Here is a 20,589-nt window from a genome sequence, read left to right as displayed (position 1 = left end):
TGTCCTGCATTTAAGTCCTGAACATCATACATAATGCATAGGAAGCAGTCTCTGCACTCTGATTACAGAACACTGTCATTAAGAGAGCAAATTAAAGATGTGAATAATTCACTGGCTGAGCTTATTGTCAGTGCTGCATTGTGAAATTAGAATTTCTAATAAGTACTGCAATTTTTTTAACCCAATTAACACAGAGAACATCTTGAGTCTGATTAGTACAATAAAAATTATTACCTTATTCTTTTGCTTCACAACAGCCAAATTAAATACTGTACTTAATTATGCAGCATTCATCGCTTCTGTGCTAGAAATAATAATAATAAAAAAAATCTCACTATCGCTTTAATAAGACTTCCAATATTTAGAGTGCAACCGAAAAATAGAGCATATGAATCTCCAGCACAATTTCTTATCGCAAAGTTACTGGCCTTTTTTTTTTTTTTTTTTTTTTTTGACTTTGAAAATCGGTTTTAATATCAGCAGTCGACCATGATGTCACTGCTGAAGTCTTCTCTGGAAACAAAAACGTATTCAAAAAAAACCCCACAGAATGACCCTTACGAACAAGCTCTGAATATATATTGTGAATTAACTTTCTCTGCGTTCATGTGAAGGCAGGAAAAAAAACCCACATTAACACTTACTGACTCGAAACTGAATACACAAATATACAAACACAGAAATAAATAAATATACATATACATATATATATATATAGGTTGTTTCAGAAAAGATGCTTAGGACATATACTATGAAAAAGCAGAAGCTGGATCAGCTTTCTTACCTCAGGTCCCTCTTGGCACGGGATAGATAACATCCTTTCATCCTAGAAAGGAGAAAAGTCCAATTCAACATCCAGCATGTTGATTTTTCCCCCACACGGTGCCTGTTGCCATGTTAAATAAAGAAAATGATCACTGAGGATGCAGCTTTTGTCTCCAAATATTTTAATACTGCCTTTTAGTGTCAAGGACCCCAGGAACCTTAGCACATCTGGCAGCAGACACCACTGGCTGCAGCTGCAGCAGTGGGATTTTTCTTCAACCCTATTTCATTCCCAGCTTCTTTTTCTTCCCTATCCTGGGGAAGTTTAATCACCGAGCATGGGTGGGGAAAAAAAAAAAAAAAAAAAAAAAAGGAACCGTGGCATTGCAATCACGAGCTTTCCTGGTTTTGTCCTAGAGACAGGGACTGCAGCAACACCTTGCATCTTTGTCTCGTTATTTTAGCATGTGCGTGCAAGAGGGGAGAAAAAAAAAAAAAAAAAAAAGCGCTGAAAATTATTCAGGCATAATGTACAATAGACATAAAGAGAGACAAAAAGAGAGGAAGGGAAAGAGGGAGAGAGAGGGAGGGAGAGAGGAAACAGAAAGACTAAGAGAGGGAGAGGGGGTTGTCAGTGCAGATAAATCTGCATATGGAAATCAGGGTTATCCTGGGTACAGTTTTATTTAACCATGATGTACTGTTTTTTTAATTAGACGTGAATTTAAAGAAGGAAGTGAGGGATTCTTACAGTCACAGGAGCAAACGAAGCATTTTTAATCACAGGAGAGCTTTCACAGCAAGCTGTAGCAGCAAGAGCAAAAGTTTTTATAGCAACTTTCTTGTTAGAAACAAAAGTTTCATGCACTGCTGCTAATTTACACCCAAAACCCAGGCAAAACTGGAAGAGCATTCGTTCTGAAATGAAACCAAACCAAGGCAATCCAAAATAATACATTAATTTTTAAAAAGACCCAGAAGCTGCTAGATGCATTATGCCAAGCACAGGTTTTAGGACTTTCTCCCTGGTCCCTATTCTGTAGTGACTGTCATACCCAATGAAGGCGCTTCAGTAAATGAAAATAGTGACACCCGGCTTGAATTTCAAATGTACAGAACACCACTTCCCATGCTTGATGAGAACTGCTTGTGTCTCGACAGGGAGCAGTCAGTATCTGACAGACTTGGGAAGCTTGGATCAGGTCTGGAAGGCATTCGAAAAGACCAGGACCTCTTGCCCATGGCTGTGAGGAAGCACGGGGCTGAGTGAACTGAGGATGCAGAAAAGAAGGAAAATGAGGTTCAAGCGAGAAAGAAACCAAAGGTAGGGAGTGGACCGTCGAAGTACAAGATTAGGAAGCAGCAGTCCGGTCTGGGGCACTTACTAGCAGTGGCAAGATGGTGGCGTTCAGGTGAGAGGTGACCCCAAACCACTTCTGGTGGCTGCCCAGGCAAGGGCCGCCTAGCCAAGCAGCGAAAGCGGCGGGCTTGGTGGCACTGAGGGGAGCTGCCAGAGTGCTACGGGCTGGCGGCGGGAATAAGAGGCTGCCAGGAAATCCCACCTGAATTTCCAGAAGCGGGCAAGTAAGAAGCACGTTGGGAACTCACAGCGGCTGAGAAGCGTGGCCACACCATGGGTGAGAGGCGGAACGGGGTCGGAGAGTAAGGGGCTGAAGCCGGGGGCGGGCAGAAGGGAAGGAGGCAGGAGTTCACGTTGGGGGGGGGCGCGGCCGAGCCTGAGAGCGGGCGGCCCGCACTGGGGACCGAGCCTTCCTGGAGAGGCCCTGCAGGCGGCGGGGACACGCACTGGCAGGAGGGGGCCGGCAGCCGCCCCGCAGCAGCGAGACCGCCCGCCGCGGGAAGCCGCCTCACGGGCGGCGGTTGGGGGCGCGCGCGGCGCTTCGCCCTGAGGCGGGCGGGGGATGGGCGAGGGGAGGAGCGGGGCGGGGCGGGCGGGCGCGGAGAAGGGAGCGGGCGGGCAGGGAGAGGGAAGAGGGCGGGCGGGCGCCGCCGTCCCGGCCGCCGGGGCGGGGCGGGGCGGGGGAGGGAGGCGGCGGCCAATCGGCGCCGCGGCGCCTGCGCAATGTGGGGCTGCCGGTGGCGCGCGGGACGTACGGAAAAGCGTCCGGGCGCGGAAGAGGAGCGGCGCCCCCGCTGGTGCGCAGGTATCCCGTCGCCCTGCCTGCCCTTTCCTCCTATGCCCCCCCCTCTCTCCCCTGCCGCGGTCTAGGGGGGCTGGCGCGTCTCCCCGGCCTGGCCTAGACCCGGCTTGGCGCGGGGGCGCCTGCGGGGCGAGGGCAGCGGTGCTGGGCCGCAGGTCTTACGGGTGGGGGTCGCGTTCGTGGCCGCTTCCCGGGGCGTGTGCTGCACGGTGGCCGCTTCCCGGCGCCTCTGTCGCCGGTTTGCAGCTCCTGCCCGCAGGCTGCAGCCGTCTGGGAAGTTCTCCAGCGTGGCTGGCCGAGGAGATGGCGGTGCTTGAGGTCAGTAGTTGGTTCCGCTGGATCAGGGATGTGGTAGAACAAGTACGGAACTGACGTGAGTTGCGACGATAAAGAGCTGTCCTTGTACTTTTTTCCTAGTGTTTTCTATCGTGTGGGGCGGTTTTGATACCCTGAATTGAACACTTTCCTTAGAAACTTCTCTGATTTAAGGCATTCCCTTTAGCTGCTTTTTCTGACTTGCCAGCTGTGCTAACACACCTGTACGTAGGCTCCTGCTGTAAACCGAAATACTGAAGTAATCCTTTCACTGGAGAGTTGCACTGCTTCTGCTGCACAGCCGGCCGCACCGCGGGAATGTAAATCAACGGGGGAATGTAGGACAGAAACTTTTTTCCTTGAGCTTTCTCAGTCAAGCCTCTGTATTACCAACCTCTAGCAGCAGTGTAGACTGTTTTTTTGTAAGAACAGCATCAAAACCTGCCAGCAATGAAATCGAAAACTCAATTAGTTTTAATTATATTATTTGCATATTATTGTAGAGCTGTGGCACCTGTTGCCTAATTCTACTCTTTCAGTGTGTCGTATAAAATATTAATTCACTAATATAGTATACAGTGAACTTTTGGACATGATCTTCCTTCTCGTTTGCTTTTATTTCTCTTTTTTTATGTTTCTGGGAGGTCAGACTTATTTAATAGCTATGTCGAAATCAGCCATACAATCATTTTCTGAGCTTTAAAACTTTAGCATTTCAGGGTTCCATAACCATCAGGTGAGATGTATTTACTGCTCCTTAGAAGGAGCTTGAGCTGTAATGTTGCCTTAAAGTCACAGACAACTGGGAGCCCGTAATGCATGATGTATTTTCATAGCATAGCTACTCTGGTTGCAAATTGAAGTGTTTGCTGAAAGTAGCTCACTCGTGCCTTGTAATGCATTCCTACCTCTTATTTTACCCTAGTGCTACTCTAACTTCATGACTAGACAATTTTGAAAGCTAAACCAGAAGGAAGCGAACCTATTTTTTTGTAGTCACTGATGTGACCCCTTAAACAGGTTGTGATGCAGGAAGATGAAGTTGCACAAAACAGCAGGGCATAAGACCATGATTGCCTTTTTTGGTGGTATCTCTTCGTTAGTTTGATGTTACAGTTAGTTAGAGCTGTGTCCTCACTTGAGCTGAAGGATTATGGGGAGTTGTAACAAAGAAATTTATTTGAAGAAACACTGTGAATATTTTATCTGTTTTTCTGGATCAGGTGGAAACAATGGACGATGACTTTGCGGCTTCCTCCCCACCCTTCTTTCTCACTGAAAGCTTGGAGATGGCAATGGAAGTGGAGAATGAGAACTCAAAGCCACCTTGTTTTTCCTGTGCTTTTGACAACCAAAATGGAGGGAGAAGCTTCTCTGCAGAGTCTTATTTAGCAAGTGGGTCTCTTAAGAGGTATGGGGTTTTTTGGAGTTACAAATGTAACATACTTATAAGATGCACTTTCCACTGGTGTTTGGTGCCTCTAAATGCTGACAGGGTTTACAAACCTGGAAGCCAAGGACAGGTTGTTCTTCAGCCCTTAGATCCTGACATCAACTTGGTGGTATATCAAATTGGCAAGGGCAATAGTTTTGATGCACTGCTTTGAACCGTGTTCTAGGTCCAGTTCCTAGCTTTGTGAACTTACTTTCAGATACTATAAAGGACCTGTTACAGGTCTGTTAGGATGCTCCAAAACTGACCTGTTGGTCAACAACATCCAAGACCCCTTAAATTTGAGGAGGTTGCAGCACTGCTTTTTCCAGTCATATGCTCTATTCAGTGCTGACCCTTTCTCTCTTTTCCATGTGATAGAAACAAACCTGCTCTTCCCAGTTTCCCCACATCACTGGGACTGTGCTTTGTAGCTTTAAGACCATCTTTTTCAAAGCTCTACCTTTGCATTTATTCTGCATTTAAGGTTCAGAAGTCACACGTATAACACATAAGTATTTTCTGTGAGATTCTAAAACGTTACTTTGGTTTAGTTAATACCTCTCTCACTGTCCATGATCCAGCTTAGTTTTATGTTCCATTTACTGAACCTTCAGATGTTGTCTTTCCTACAAAAGCATAATCTTTAAGTCTGTCCTTCTGCCAAGCCTCATATTTTGTGTTGTTACTTTGGGATATTTTAACCTTCATTTCCACAGCCTTTTCTGTAAAGCCTTAAAGGGGGTTCTGCTGCACCTCCCCCATTCCCTACCTTATTTATCTTGTTGTTAATGGATCACAGCACATTCATTCAAATTGCTGTCAAGTAGAGGATTAAGACTCTATCTACATAAACATATTATTAGTGGCTTCCAAGCTGGCAAAGAAGGATTTCATAACAGAAACAACTTAATGTGAAAACTCACTCAGGAGCTTGTACGTAAGCAGGTTTCCCAGATCACTACAGTCATACTGTTCTCCTGTCATTTATTCACCTTATCTACTTGGATTGTAAATTCTTGGAAAAGCCTCTATGTGAAGGACTCCTCTGTCTTCATTATCTAGAACAAGAGTAACTGGATTTAATTGCTAAAGGCTTCAAAACACACCAGTGTTTTGGCATTTGCCAACTGAACTACAGGTGTTATGGGAGATTGAACTGATTATTCAGCAGATGTTCTTTTTGCTTCTGAGAACTGAATTGTTGATAGTGCATAGTTCAAGAAGAATATGAATTTGGTATGTAATATAATGAAAGCCAAGTGCTTGCCCAGTACAATTTTTTTAATTTTTAAAGATAAAAATATTTCTTGGTGAATTCAGCTTCATCTACAGTGAAGTGTTTTGACAGGCACTGGGAAAATTCTGTAATAATTTGCTTTGATACCTTTGTGGTGGTGGTTGTTATACAGCTTGCTTGCTGTGATTTTTTTTTTTTTTATTTTTTTTTGGGGGGGGGGAGGAAATTAATGAATAATTTTTATATTTGCACAATTAGTGATTCTATTAATTTTTTTATTTAGCCAGAGTAAAGGGTTCTCATCAGTTCACCTGCCTAAAAGTGTGCTTTTATGAATGTGCTTTTATCAGTGTTAATATATAAATATTATAAAATGGTTATAAAGGAGCAAATATATGTTCTAACATTAGTTATTAGGCATGTAGTGTACATTGAGATAGATTCCAAACACACACTTACAGTGGAGTATATTGTCTAATGGAGCAGCCTCTTCTGTTAAGGACAGTCTGTATGTTATGTCTCAGCCCCTTTTTAAGAATGAAGATGCTTCAAGGTGGTAGCTTGTTAATTTTTATTTGTTTCTAAAATATACTGTGCCCTGTGACTATATCATGTTTTTATGCTCTTGAAGCTAGGAGTTGTTATATTTTATGTGCTCTATATTGCTATAAAAGGTATAACAGTCTGTCTTTCGAAAGCACTGCTATTCCTTCCTATCTATAGTACACATGTTGCTGATGTATTGATATCAATGGTACATAAGCCAGCTGTAGGTATTATGTTCTATAGGTTTATTACTGGGGAATGTATGAATGTTGTTGGTTCTGTTTTACAGGGTTTTGCTGAGACTAGATCCTTCTCCAAATGACTATGATGAAGATGTAGTGGAAATGTTTGGCTTTCAGTGGGTTACTGAAATGGCCTTAGTTGAATCATGTGAACTTCTCTTTGGATTACTTAGGTATGATAATATTAGTGTATTTTATAATTAATCCACTTCTGTAATTATACCCACCTTAAGGATGTAGCGAACTTTTAAAATTTTTGGTGGTAAAATCATAGAAGATTGTGGACTATGCAGTGCATCCAAAAAGATTATGCCATATACCTAACAGTCCAGTAAGTGATGGATAAGATAAAGCAGAATTACAGGAAGAAGTAAATTTTGTCACAGACTTTTAATATTATGTGATTTCATAATAACTTTCTAAGCAGTGTGGTGCATATCTTAGCCATCACCAGATAAAAATTGATAAGTATACTTATTACAACAGTGTTTTGATTAATTTAGAAGGCTCTAGCTTCAGAATATATGAATAAACTATATAAGTTTTCCTTGAATGAGATTGTGCTACCCATATAATTAAAGTTGTCTTTTCAAGATTATAAATCCTTTTTTGTGCATAAAGAAAAGTGGAGGTTAAAAATCAAATACTGTAAATGCTGGATGCAGCACTTTCTTTAATTGTTTGGATTAGGATAGCTTCAGCAATCTCTTCAGATACAGTTACTCAGTGTTTGACTAATTCAATGTAGATGTTTAATCTGGTCAATGCAAATACACAGATCACCGATAATCCTCTTTGCTACTGATAATCCTCAGAATGTACAGCACATACAGGGAGTAGATGGGAGAGGAGCTTTTGTATGATTCCACGAATACATGTGATATATTCCATCATTCCTTTTATTGTAGTGGATTCTTCCATCCCTTTAGGGTATGACCAAGGGCGTGATATGAAACATTATTAATTAATAGTGTCTGGCTTATTGAAACACAATGGCATAGATGGCAGGAAGTCTATTAAAACCAGTATTATTTAGGTTTGTTTGTTTGTTTGATGCAAACTTTGACTTCACTGTAATTTAAAAAAAAAAACCAACCTAAAACTGATAATGAAGGAGATAGGAGGATAACTTAGTTAAAAGAAACACTGTATCCCCTTCAGCATTTAGTGTGATCTGTTTAATAACTGTTTATTAACATAAAATCAGTGGGCAGTAAGAGAGCACTGTAGTTGATATGTTGAATTAAATCTATTTTTTCTGTAAAATAAAGTGCTCTGTAATTGTAATAGAAATGACCATAAGGCATAATATATTTTGTTGTAGTTTTTAAGTTATTCAACCTATACATGTTTTAAAACCTGCTGAACTGGTAGGAATAATGGATTTCAGCTAACTCTTGGCTATGAGAGTTTGGTTGCTAAACTGTCTTCTGGTGTGACAAGTCCCGCTGTAAAGATATTCTCTCTTTCAGTTCATTTGTTCAGTCATAAAATGGAACACTTTCATTTATAGACCAGTTGACAACTGAAAGTGGGAAAACTCCTTTTTTCGTTGTACAAGTCATACGTGTTAAGTACAAGTTGGCTGTAATAGTTCAATTTATGAAGTACAGATAATATCTATGTTTAAATACATGCATACAGAAACCTAGTCTTTTTATAATGTGTCTGTAAATACTAAATATTGTTTAATGTTTAATATTTTAAAATAAATAATATACAGCAGAACTAGAAGTTTAAAACATTAATTGTGCAATAATAGGAATTCTTACCTTTTCTTATGTAATTGAAGATGTGCGAATCAGTGAGTAAGATGTAACCATCTAAGTGGATATATTAAGCCAATATATCTTTGGCTGAATAATAAACAGAAGTACCAGTTTAACTGTCAGAATATTTATTTGCAAATCAAATGATTTAATGATTAACAACCATGAGAATCAATCTTTAAGGTAGAAATGCAAATTGCAATTAAAATTACTTATTTAACTGATATCTTTGTTGTGCTTTTCATGACCAGTTTTAGCTCTTATTTTATCAGCCTACTGTATTCTGTGTTTTGTCAATTCACTAGAGAATGGTGTGGGGTTTTTTTCCAGTGCGGCTTCCTTCTGACACTCGCTCCCTAACCTTCAGCCTCAACCCTCTTTCATACAGTTTCCCTGCTTTAGGCTTCCTTCTTTTCTACATAGTTGAAATACTTAAAAAAAATTTACGCAGAAATTCAGCTTTGATTTCAATATAAAACAAAAAAACCCCACAACCTACTTAAATGACTGATGGTAATCTTGGGTAGCTGACAGGATTTTATCCAAGGAAGGAAGAGCTAAGGGAGATAATTTTAATGTGTCCCTGCCCATTTAATATGCAGGTTACAACCTGGGTTTTTGGACTCTTGTGGGCACTTCATAGTTTCCAGATATTTTTTTTTTCCATAAGAACATTTGATCTGGGTTGGTTCCATGTATCCTGTTTTTGAATCCTTCAGTAGTTGCTGCTTTCACTGTATAAGAAATGAGGCGGAGAGCTCCTTACTCAACTTATGCAGCATTGTATTTCAAAATTCTGTCTTGGACAGTTGCGCTTTTAACGTACCCGGATTAGTACCATGTTGTATTTGGATACTATACTTGAAGACCACTTGAAAATAAGTTGTTGCAGAATGTGGCTGTTTACCTATGTTACAGCTTTTTAAAATTTTCATTTGCAGTGGCAGTTAGCAGCTGCTTTAAAAATGTTCTCTCCCCCCTCCAAAACTGATCTAGGTTTTAACTTTTCTAGAGACACTTTCTCCTCTTACTATACTATTTTGTTTATCTTTGTGCTCAAGTTAAGCAGCAGACCACACTAAGCGGGAAAAGGTGCTGGCAGAATTTACTAGTACTCATTCACAAGTGAATTAGTTTAGTGTATACTGATTGTATGCAATGAGGGCTAACTTTCATGTTTATTCTGTAGTCATATATGAAGTTGAGTTACACTTGTAGAAAGATCACTTACAGGGAATGGCACTTGGGGGTTTTGTGTGTGTGGTGGTTTTTTTCCTCCCCTGATATTTAGCTAATTTCATATTTGTTATTCTGTTCAGTGTGTTAAAAACAAGCAAAAATTCTGTCCATTGTCATCCTGTCACACTTGGATGTGTCTGTTGTATTCTGCTAATACTCTTTCGAAGGTACATTTCTGTAAGCTTTTTCAGAAATACAAAGCAAGAAACACCTCTCGCCTCTCTCGGTTCTATTTAGACCTTACTAAAATGTAACTGAACAACTTTTACCTATATAAACACAATAAACCTCTATATTCCTTTAATTAGGCAACAGATACACAGACTGGAAGATCTAGTACAAATGAGTTCATCTGATTTTGGTAAGTTTAACTCATTTAATTTGAGATTGGGATGGGTATCTGACTACTTTTTCGTTATAGAAGTGTATTGTCACAGATCACACTTGTGCTCGTGGAGCGAGCAGCAAAACAGCATATCACCAGCATAAAACTGCAGTAAGAGTACAAATATAGGCAACCAAGTCATGTGTAGTGGTATGACAATAGAGAGTGGAAATTTGAGTCAGTTTGGAACGAGAGCTGTCTGTATAGTAGGTGCACAGGGCAATCCTGACGTTAGTGGTGAATTTCACATTAATTTGACTTGAGATAAGATGTCACTCCTAAGGTAGAATTTGGCAAAACTGTTAACTCAATTAAAAATGAAAAATTGCATCAAAATTCCCAATAACTATTTTAGATACAAAGATAGTGAGTTGGGACTTTTTTTGGTATTCTTTTAGCTTACATTTAAACAAGTTAGTTATATTTGCTTAATTGAGAGTTATTTACAAACTTAATTTATCTTTGCAGCAGAATCGATAAAATGGGATCACCACAAAACACTTTGTTTCAATTACATACTGCTTCTCATGCCTTAGTATTTATCTGAAGGATTATTGCAGCCTTGGGCTTGTTGTAAGTTTGAAGGTTGAATCACTTAGCAAGTTGAGAAGTTCAGTAATTACTCAGAAATAAACTGTCTGTAGTATCTTCTCATTACAGATAAATTGCTAGTGTTCCAAGAGTATGATTGAATATTTTTACACATTATTATTATTTTCAGTTTATATTGTCATGTTCTGCCGTTTAAGTCACTGGTATGAATTTATCATCAAGCTTCTTTCATATGCTTTTGCTGATTGTATCTGAAAAGTCTAATTTCTCTGACGTTTAATATGTAAGTGGAAATAGCCTTATTTTATGTTACATTTCAACATTTGTATGGTAGCTAGACACCAAGAAACTGTTTTGTAGTTCTTTTTCCCTTCAGTTTAAGCATTTGCTTTGTTCTTTTATCTGTGTACTGTTCTTCTTGTTGGCAGGTCAGTTAGTAAATAATTGTTGAATTTTATGCTTTGCACCAGACTTTCTTTGTGACTTAGACCGGTTCATCAATCCACCTGTGCCTCAATTTCCCTTTTATACAAGCAGACTATTAGTAGAGGGGTGTCATGGGGATTAAAATATTTGAAATAATCAGGCAATGAGATGTTAGGTATTATTGATGGCTTAGAGAAATGTGCTGTTGCCACTGTTGAAAACCCCAGTTTAGAGTTTTAGCTCAGTAAATCTTTGTTGTGCGTATATGTTTATATATATATCAATATTATACGTTTAATTTCCTGTCAGTTGTAATGAGCTTTGGAGACTTGGTACTGAGAACTGTGTAATACGGAAGCCATATAAAATCTTTTCTTATGTTCTGTGTTGTTTTTAAAATACGCGGTCTGTTCTTAACTCTCTACTGTTTTATTCCACTTTTTCATTGCTCAATGATATATGACACTACGCAAAAGATTTTCTAGTGAAATACTGTAATATTAAAAATTCTACTTAAACAGAACTTACAAGAACTTGGGATAAAATATTTGTTATTGCTACAAAACAGCAGTAATAGCTAGAAATAGTTCCTTTACAACAAGTGATCTGAGCCTCAACCTACAGTTCATTACCGTGGCAGATCCTATGGCTTCTTATGGGTGGGGGTGGGCTGTACACTGGAATATTGTGGTACTTGTACCAGTGGATTTGCTTCATTCAGTGAATGTTGTGGCTCAAAAGATGTTGAGATAAATACAACTATTTGTGGGGTCTGTGACAAGTGGCATGTGTGAACTTCAAGGTTGCCTGGAGGGGATGGGGGAAACAAAGCTGGGAGAGAGCAAGAAAAGGAAAGGGAAGACTCCCCAGTGGCCAGCTGGGAGAGGAGCAAAGAGGGACTGCCTTTGCCTGGGCATGCGGTCCAGTGCAGCAGGTGTCAAAGACTTTGCCATCCATCTCCTCTAGCACAATATACTTTCATAGGGGCCTGCTCGAACTCCTAATTTACTGTTCACGTTTATGATGCTCTTAACAATGATTGGCACGTGCTTTATCAGCTACAAGTGTTGCAAGCTGACTGGTTGCTAAGGGTTTGTGCATATATTTTATTGTGCAGTAGTTATTGGGTATTTAAATGACTATCAGCTTTGTTATGCGCTGTTTCAAATTTCAGCTTATATTAGAGAAAGATACAAGACAAGGTGTGGGAATAAATAAGGAGTGATTCTCACATCAATGGCATGAGCTTCCAGTGAATCTCTGCTGTAATGATGGTGTTTGAGCTTTCAGATGCAAGGTAAGGAGGGTAATACCACAAGAACAACAGCTTCAGGGAGCAAAGGAATGGAGACACTGTAGCTGCAATAAGTGGCTGAAAGAATACAGAGCTGCAGGTGAAAGGCATGCTACAGGTTGTGAGTGGACAGCTCTTAGCATTACACATCTTAAGGCAACTGTGCAATGTGATGCTTCATAGAAAGAGAAGTTAATAAAGTGTGTTTCCAAATAAGTCCACCTGCTTAAGTCCCCCAAGAGAAAAGTATAGTGAGAAATTGTTTCACACGTGTCTTTTCTGAAGGTGTCTTGGAAGCAGACAGGGAACAGGGCAGTAGGGCTGAATGATTTCTTCTAACACTGATTGTTTGCCTCTGCCACCTTTCCTGAGGGACTGGCTGCCTTCTTTTCCCTCTGTATCTAGATATGCGCCTGAGTTAAGATAAAGAATGGATCCCTCTGGCAAGATGACATTTAGGAGTGGGTGTTTGATACCAGCCACCTCCCAAGTTGTCCTAAGAAAAGCGGGTGGCTTTCCAGGGGTCTGGTTTAATTACTGTGGAGAATGCATGTTACATGAATCACAGTGTGGGACCTTTGCTTTCAGCTACTTATTTCTTTTACTGCAGGTCAAGCTGCAAGCTTGCACTCTGAAGCAGAGAGCATCAGACATCAATGTATTGAGTTTTTGCATTATGTGAAAGTTTTCATCTTCAGGTGAGATTTGCACACAATTTACCAACTTATGTACTGAGCTTTGTGTAGCTGCTTCTTACCTGTTCTCTGATTGTGTGTCTGTGTGCTCAGGTACCTGGAACCCCCTAAAGTGGTAAATGATGGAATGCTCCATCCATATGAAGAATTAGAAGCACAGTTACCGTCAGTGTTGGTGGAAGAGCTTCATGCTTTGACCATGCACATTGGTCACCTTTGCGAACTCCCTAGTAGTGTCCTGGCAGCATTCACTATTCAACATCAGGCAAAGGTCTCTTATAATTTTTATTTTTTTTGTGTGTGTAATAGTACGTATTCAACTTGATAAATTTTGTCTGAATAAGAATTAACTTTCTTCGGGATGAAATTTGAAGTTACACTTCATATTGTTTTTTTTTTTTAACTTTCTTAACGAAGTCCCATCCCATGCTTGGCAAATGCAAATACAGAGCTCTGGATTTTCTGTTCTTGTTTCTATATTTTAATTTTTATAGCTTTTAGAATTCTTCCTGCACTATACAAATGATAATAACAATTACAGGTAGATAAGTAGGTTTGAATTACCATAGCATGTTTTAAAAATTCCTTGGTGTTTGTCCTTATTAATGGTTAGAATTTCTTAGCCTCCCAGTAGCAGGGGCACTTTTTAAAAAATACATTCAGAAATCTGACTCAATGTAGGAAAAGATCATGAATATAAAGAAGAAATATGCAGACATGGAAGCAGGCACTACAACATTAAGCGATTGTGAAGTATGCACAAATCTAAACAGTGTATACTTATAATAATTAATACTTTCAAATCTTTTAGAAAGAAAAGGAATTTCAGTCTTGGGTTGTATAAACTAGTATCTGTAGAGGAATGATCCACTGAGAAGCATTTTGAATCTTTCTGTTAATTTAACTTCTTAGTAGGGCCACTGCTGAGCTGAGAAAAGAAACGGTAATTTCAAGTAAACTTTAAGGAAGAGACTATTGAAATTTTGGAATTAATTTAAGAGCATACAGCAGTTTGCTGCCTCATACTTTTCTAGAAGGGAAAGGATAACTAAGGGTGTTGTAATTTGTCGATCTTGAATCAAGACATTGTGTTTAAATTGTAGTTTAGATCAAAGACTTCGCCAAAATTCTCTACAGGCAGAATTATTTGTCATGAAGGTTTTCTGTTTTTCTTTTTTACTTTAACTGAATGGCATGTCTGTATGTTACAGTGTATTTTATCAGAGAGATCCGTAATATTCACTCCAGGCAAAATGTATGCCCATGTTCACGTGTCTTAGTACAGCATCTAAAATTTGCTAAAGAAATGTGTGTATTTCTAATCACAGGTCTTTCCCCCATCATGGCATTTACTACACCTCCACTTGGATATTAATTGGCTAGTATTGGAAGTTCTTCATGTACTAGGTGAAAAAATGATGAGTGAGTATGCAGGGCTTTTTTTTTAACTTATTCTTGTACATATGACTTACCTAGATTTCTCATCTTGATTTGTCCAGAGTCATTTACTGCCTTTGGTAGTTTTTAAACATAGTTATATTTAATGGGGTAAACTCAAATATGGTGAAGGTGGGTTCTTTGTGAATCTTCATGTAGCTCAAATTAAATGAAATAGCACTAGGAATTTGTTCTGTCAAAACTTAATCAAGGTTACAAAGTTTGTTCTCAACTGATGCTTGCAACATACTAAATATTTAATAATACACTTTTTGACATTGCAAATAAAAATGCATTCGCAGAGATCCAGAATGCATAACAGTGAACAGCAATTTGATAAAAAACATGTAGGAAAAGGGTCCAAGGATGGACCAGAACAGAGAATTTATATTATTAACCATATGCGACATGAAAATACTGGACAAAAGAAGTCTCAGTCAGAGGAGCTTGTAAAAGTACAGCAAGAAAAGGGCAAGGCAGTACCTTTTTTTAAAAAAAGAAAGGCTTTAAAAGGGCAAAAAGTAGATTGATAAGAGTAAACTGTTTATAGAAGCCAGATAAAAAAGGTCATAGAATGCATTTGAAGAACCGAACTTCAGAGTAGTTCAGTTTGCTGAAGGATTGTTAAAATACAGAAGAGAATGTTATTTGCTTTGTGAGAGTATTGTTCATGTCCATGCTAGAAAAATAAATCACAAAAAATGTGTTTTCTTCAATAATCATTGTCACTATAACCAAAACTCTCCCCCCCCCTCATTATTATATGGAATTTATATTAATAATTTATAGGAATTGCAACAGTTGGAGTAACATTGAGGTCTTCAATGAATACACTGTATGTTTAGCCTGGGTAACTGGTACTGAATCTGAACTCTTGGATAAGCTTATTTCTAGATAAAGTTCCGAGTAATAATGCAATAATCCATTTTCATGAGAGAAAGCTTGTGCTTTTTAGCAATGAAATTTACTAGTCAAGACAGTAGTACCTCTGGATATATTATCTTGTTTTGCATTCTTATGTGCCTTACAGAATTTCTTAGCTTCTCATATCATTCTGTAAAGTGTGCTGAGTGGAAAATTCATGCTGCTGAGACCAGTGGCAGGATAGGGGGTTCAGGGCTTCCAAGAGTAAAATACAGGCTCGTTCCACATAACTTCTGTTCCACTGGTGTCAAGGGATGTTGAAAAGCTTGTGGGATAAGATTTTGCAGCCTTGTTACTTTACCATTTTATCTGTGTTAATGTCTACAAATGCTCAAGTTGGAATATGATCATGCCAGCTTTTTACATCAACACATCCAAAGGAAAGTGTTAGACCTCTCCAGAATTGTTTGTCATCATCTTGCATATCTGCAAAACATGTCATGATTTCAGAACATGCGCACTGGCATGTGACAAAGAGGAGCTTGCAGATAAATAAATCTTTATTCCACTGCAAAAACTGTGCCAAGAGAAGGCTGTAAAGTGCCAAACTATTTTACTGTCAACCAGAATAATACCAGACTTCAGTGTAATAATGAACGAACTAGCTCGAACTTAGAATGGATGAACTTTCCCAAAGGAGTTTGTAAATTAAAATTACTTGCAGCTCAACATACCAATTCTAAAATATATAGAATAGAATAAAAAATTCCTGTCTTTTATTCCTAAAGTCAAACCCAGGACTAAATAGGTCTCATTTTCTTTTGTGTTTTAGGACAAGTTGTATATGCTAACCATTTCCGAAATCTAACTGGAGAGAATTTAACCAGTATCAGTTTATTTGAAACACACTGTGGAAATCTCATATCTGATTTAATAAGCTTGTCCATCAACAAGTACATAAAGGTAACTTTTCTTTATATAGACATGGGCAGTTAGATGATTGTATTGAGAGGCATATGAATTAGATATTGCACCAATGCATAGATGACTTCTTACTGCTGAGTTTTAAATCTTATGTATGGATTTATATCTCCATGTTTTAAAGAGTGTTATTTGTTAGGAGCTCAAATTGTGTTATATTTATTCATGACCATCTGGCAGTTGAATGAGAGAGTAATATTGAAATGCACTGTGTACAGAGCAGAAGTGAGTGCCACATTTCCTAAGTTCAGTGTTCCAGGTTTAATGCCAAACATGGCACAGTCTAAAAGGTTTAGAGCTATAGATGGAAGAAAAAGATCTTTTCAGACTCTCTCAACAGGAACAAAAAGAGAATAACTGTAATCCTGGCAGTAAGCTAACTGGACACTTAGAGAATGTCATATTAGAGTTTATTGTTGCACAGCTCCTGTTTCTACAACCTCATCTTTCTGTTACAGCACTCTTACATTTGTCAAGAGATAACTTGTCCTTCTCTTTTCTTTTTCTTTCCTGGTATAGCTGCAGTGTTTTTCTCACTTGTTTTGAGCACTCCAAAGCTAGAAAGTCATAATAGCTCCATATAGCAGCTAGCAAAAGAGCTCTGTAATCCTGACTGTATCATTGTGAAACCACCTTTAGATGGGCATGTGTGACCCATGAGCGCAGGACTGAACTCTGAGAATAAGTAGCAGTGACCACCGTATGATTTATGTTTTCCTGGTACAGAGACATGAAAAATGGAGTCCCCTTCTTTCATATTACTGTTGGGGGGGGGGGGGGGGGGGGGGGGGGCGGGCAGCTGTGCTAGCATTTGATAACTGTTCTTTTAAACTATCTTCCTGTAGAGAACTCCGTTACCTCTTAAATTTAGTTTTATCTATTATCAGATAATACTGCAACCTCCTCCCCCATGAAAAGGCAAATAGGTGAGAGTAGTTTTTTTAAAAGAAGATTCAAATAGTATCTGTTGACCATTGTGCTTGTTGGTAGGCTTTGAAATGTCAGATGTTAAAGTGACAGATTTGTCCTACTTCTATAGAACCACATGACAAAGAGAGAAGATGGTTTTGCCTCTGCTTTTTCTACAGCTCTCCCTAGGCTTGGGCTTCACAGCTTGAACTAGTTCTATCTGAGATTAATTTCTGAAGTGGAGCTTGCACTTGAGCTGGATAACATCTCTTTAGCTGGTGCTTCCTCTAGTATGCATTCATTGCTATTATCCAGTAAATAAGGTCCTTCAAAATTGTTGGAAACACAAGTGATGCTCGTTGTCAGCTCATCACTAAAACATGTCATTAAGCTTTCGGCTGAGAATATTTGGAATTGCAGCTCTTAACATTTGTGGGTGTCCTTGGAAGGAGGGACATAAACTCTAATCCTCCAGACTAATATTTTCAGATTTGTTTCTTGGGCAGCTCTGTTAAGAAGATACTTGACTTGGATCACATACTGAGCTGATTGTGCTCTGAGATACATTTGGCAGAGAAATACATATCCTTGGATATCTTCTTCCTATTTTCAGCAGCACATCTCTGGCACCAGAGCTCTGTTGTCCCAACAGTACCACAATTTGAGGTTATAACCATTCTTACCAAGATACTGAACTCAGGGTGTTGCAAGAGAAAATCCAGACTATGTCTAAAGAAAACAATGTCTTGGTTATCCTTACTCCAACCATTATCTGTATGGTATCTTGTTTTGATATTACTAGCCACTCTATCCTGGGCAGATACTGCACCTCTCCTGCAGAAGAGATCCTGCTATCTTGTAGGAAAACACAGTAGTAGTTGAAGAAACTTAGTTGCTGCAACAACTGGTACACCATGTAAAAGTCCTGAAAGTCTCACTTTGTGAGAGTCTGTGTAATTAATACTTCCATAAAATCCACCAGTGTTATAGTGCATCTGTAGTAAGTAGATTGCTCCTTTCTGAGCAGTCTACTGCTTTCTTTCTGTTTTGCTCTCTGGTGATGAAACATAACCAGTGTATTTTTGAGATGCTTCAGTTCTGCGGAGTTAGTAGTTCAATAAAAATAAATTTTTCAACAGACTTTAATGGTCACACTGATGTTTATTCTCAATATAATATTTACATAAGATTAAATCAGATTGTTGAGAGATGACCATAGCAGATCTCTAAAAGCGTGAGGAGACATAGGCACATGAAAACCTCTAAACAGCATATGTGGAATGTTAATAATAGAATTACTTTAAATATTTCAGTCTTGATCTCCTGATGTTCTTAAATCAATTGTCAGGGTACACACTGACAATTTCATAGGGTAAGCAGTGCTCATTTTAGAGAGAGAGCAAAACAATTTGTGTCATACTTATAAATAAATTCATATTTATAATTACGTGTTCAGTATTTAAACCTGATATGGAGCTGTATGAGAACAGTAGTTGTAAATGTATTATTCTAAAGGCAGATGATAAATAAAAAGTCTATGTCCTTATAGATTACACATATTTGAAACTATTGGTGATATACTTCTGATTGTGAGTGTGGATTTTAGTTATTCATTCCTACTTCTGTAATGTCTCTTTCACACAGCTACTGCTGTCACTTGCCATTGCATATTTTGATTTAATTTTTAATTTACACTATTAGGTTTCCAAATGCAGAAATGATTTTAAGTACCAGTGTGATTTGAGAATAGTTGTGCATGAATGGATAAGGAAGAATATGAGGATATAAAAATTCAGGATTCATCTCATCAGATCTAGATGTCTAGGAGTTAGTAGGCTAAACTAGTCACCCTAAGTTCTTTATATTGTCAGGGAGGGATAGCAACAGTTCTTTTTCCTGCAGTGAGTTAGATGGATTAGTCTCTCTAAGTGCCCATTCCCCTGTACTTGCTTTAGCGGGGTATAGGCTGATTATTCAAACTTGGAACTACTCACTGTTTAGAGATAAATTGAGTATGAGCTGCTTTCCTGCCTCTTTTCTTTTTACGTTTCTGACAGTGTCCTTGCTGAAGGTGAAATGTGCTGAATTACGCTATTTAAGCAAAGCTTTTTCACTGTTTTTACCACCTCTGCATACAGTTCAGTGGATTTGTAGGTCCTAAGAGAGAGTGAGTAAAGTTAGGTTTTGTCTATGCTATGATTATTTCAAACACAGTGCTGGTAGGTCTTAAAAACACTAAAGTGTACAGAGAATTTTTATGTGTTTAGCACTTCTTTTGCTGTTTTGCTTATTTTGTTTCACAATTCAGGGAATGTAAAACTGAAAGATGAATCATAAGAAGACTACTTTGCATTTGAAATACATCAGTCTGAGTGAATTTTGTTAAATATGGAATAGTAATCAAATAACGTACATGACTTGAAATATGCTGTTTTCTGCATATTAAAATAATGCCTTGCAGTAAATTTACCGAAAAGCAGATTTTGTGAAATGTTGTGGGAACATTAACATCCTCATGCCAACAAAAACATATTCTACTAGCATTATGCCTAGTCATTAAGGATTTTTCAGTTAAAAATAACAACAATAATAGCTATTAAATCATTTGAAATCTTTTTCTTATCTTCCCAAGAACATCAAGAAAATCTAATCAATCATTTTTTCTTTTTCCTACTGTCAGACAATGAATCAGTATCTATTGCAATTCCTTTTCATTTAGGCCTCAGAATCCCATTTTCATTTGATTAAATAATGTTTGAAGTGGCTTAGAAGAAGCTAAGAAATAGCACAACCTGTAACTTATGTAGAATTAGGAAACAGTCTTGTTGTACAAGAGCTGTATTTTGGATGTTAATGAAATAATGCCATTTCCAATATGTAATTGTACCTATATTATTTAACTGGGAAAAAAAACAAAAACAAAAACAAACAGCAACAAACAATCAAAACCAGGGGGGATATTGGTACATAAAAGTACTGGGTTTGGAATTTTCTGAATGATTGTATTGCATATTCTCTTTCAGGTGAGACCTTCTGAGGCTCTTGCTAGTCACCATTATCCCTGTACCTGCATTAAAGAATTATGGATTCTACTTATTCAGCTGCTGGACCACAGAAATAAAGGGTCTCACACGGAGGTAATGGAAGAATACAGTTTACACATGTATGAATATTATATATGCAGTGCAGTCACCAAATATTCCCAAATTACCATGAATGCACTAGTTCACATATTTGATGATAGAACTGAACTTCATATTTGCTTTGTGAGAACTGCATGCTAACTGTGATGCTTTAGGCTGCCGTCTTGAATGTATGTCAAGTTCTGAATCTAGG

The 20,589-nt window shown here is 38.4% G+C and overlaps 1 protein-coding gene across 4 annotated transcripts in view; it reads left to right on the top strand.

Annotated features, from left to right (window-relative positions):
* Nucleotides 1–2,862: 2,862 nt before the first annotated feature.
* MMS22L (MMS22 like, DNA repair protein) overlaps nt 2,863–20,589 on the top strand; it is a 95,639-nt gene continuing 77,912 nt past the window's right edge. For 2 of the 4 annotated variants that reach the window (XM_074923046.1, XM_074923029.1), the window contains exons 1-9: nt 2,863–2,930; nt 4,466–4,653; nt 6,750–6,875; nt 10,019–10,071; nt 12,978–13,065; nt 13,156–13,333; nt 14,391–14,484; nt 16,196–16,326; nt 20,277–20,390. In XM_074923046.1, coding sequence (XP_074779147.1) covers nt 4,475–4,653; nt 6,750–6,875; nt 10,019–10,071; nt 12,978–13,065; nt 13,156–13,333; nt 14,391–14,484; nt 16,196–16,326; nt 20,277–20,390 — 963 coding nt within the window. In that variant the 5' untranslated portion in view covers nt 2,863–2,930; nt 4,466–4,474. Of the gene's footprint in view, nt 2,931–4,465; nt 4,654–6,749; nt 6,876–10,018; nt 10,072–12,977; nt 13,066–13,155; nt 13,334–14,390; nt 14,485–16,195; nt 16,327–20,276; nt 20,391–20,589 lie in introns of those variants that run through there. The other 2 variants (XM_074923036.1, XM_074923056.1) reach the window with 2 other exon arrangements.

Source organism: Athene noctua, chromosome 1 (genome assembly GCF_965140245.1).
Source record: "Athene noctua chromosome 1, bAthNoc1.hap1.1, whole genome shotgun sequence".
Lineage (NCBI taxonomy): Eukaryota > Metazoa > Chordata > Aves > Strigiformes > Strigidae > Athene > Athene noctua.
The sequence above is the reverse complement of the archived record's forward strand: the minus strand, read 5'-3'. Positions and strand labels throughout refer to the sequence as shown.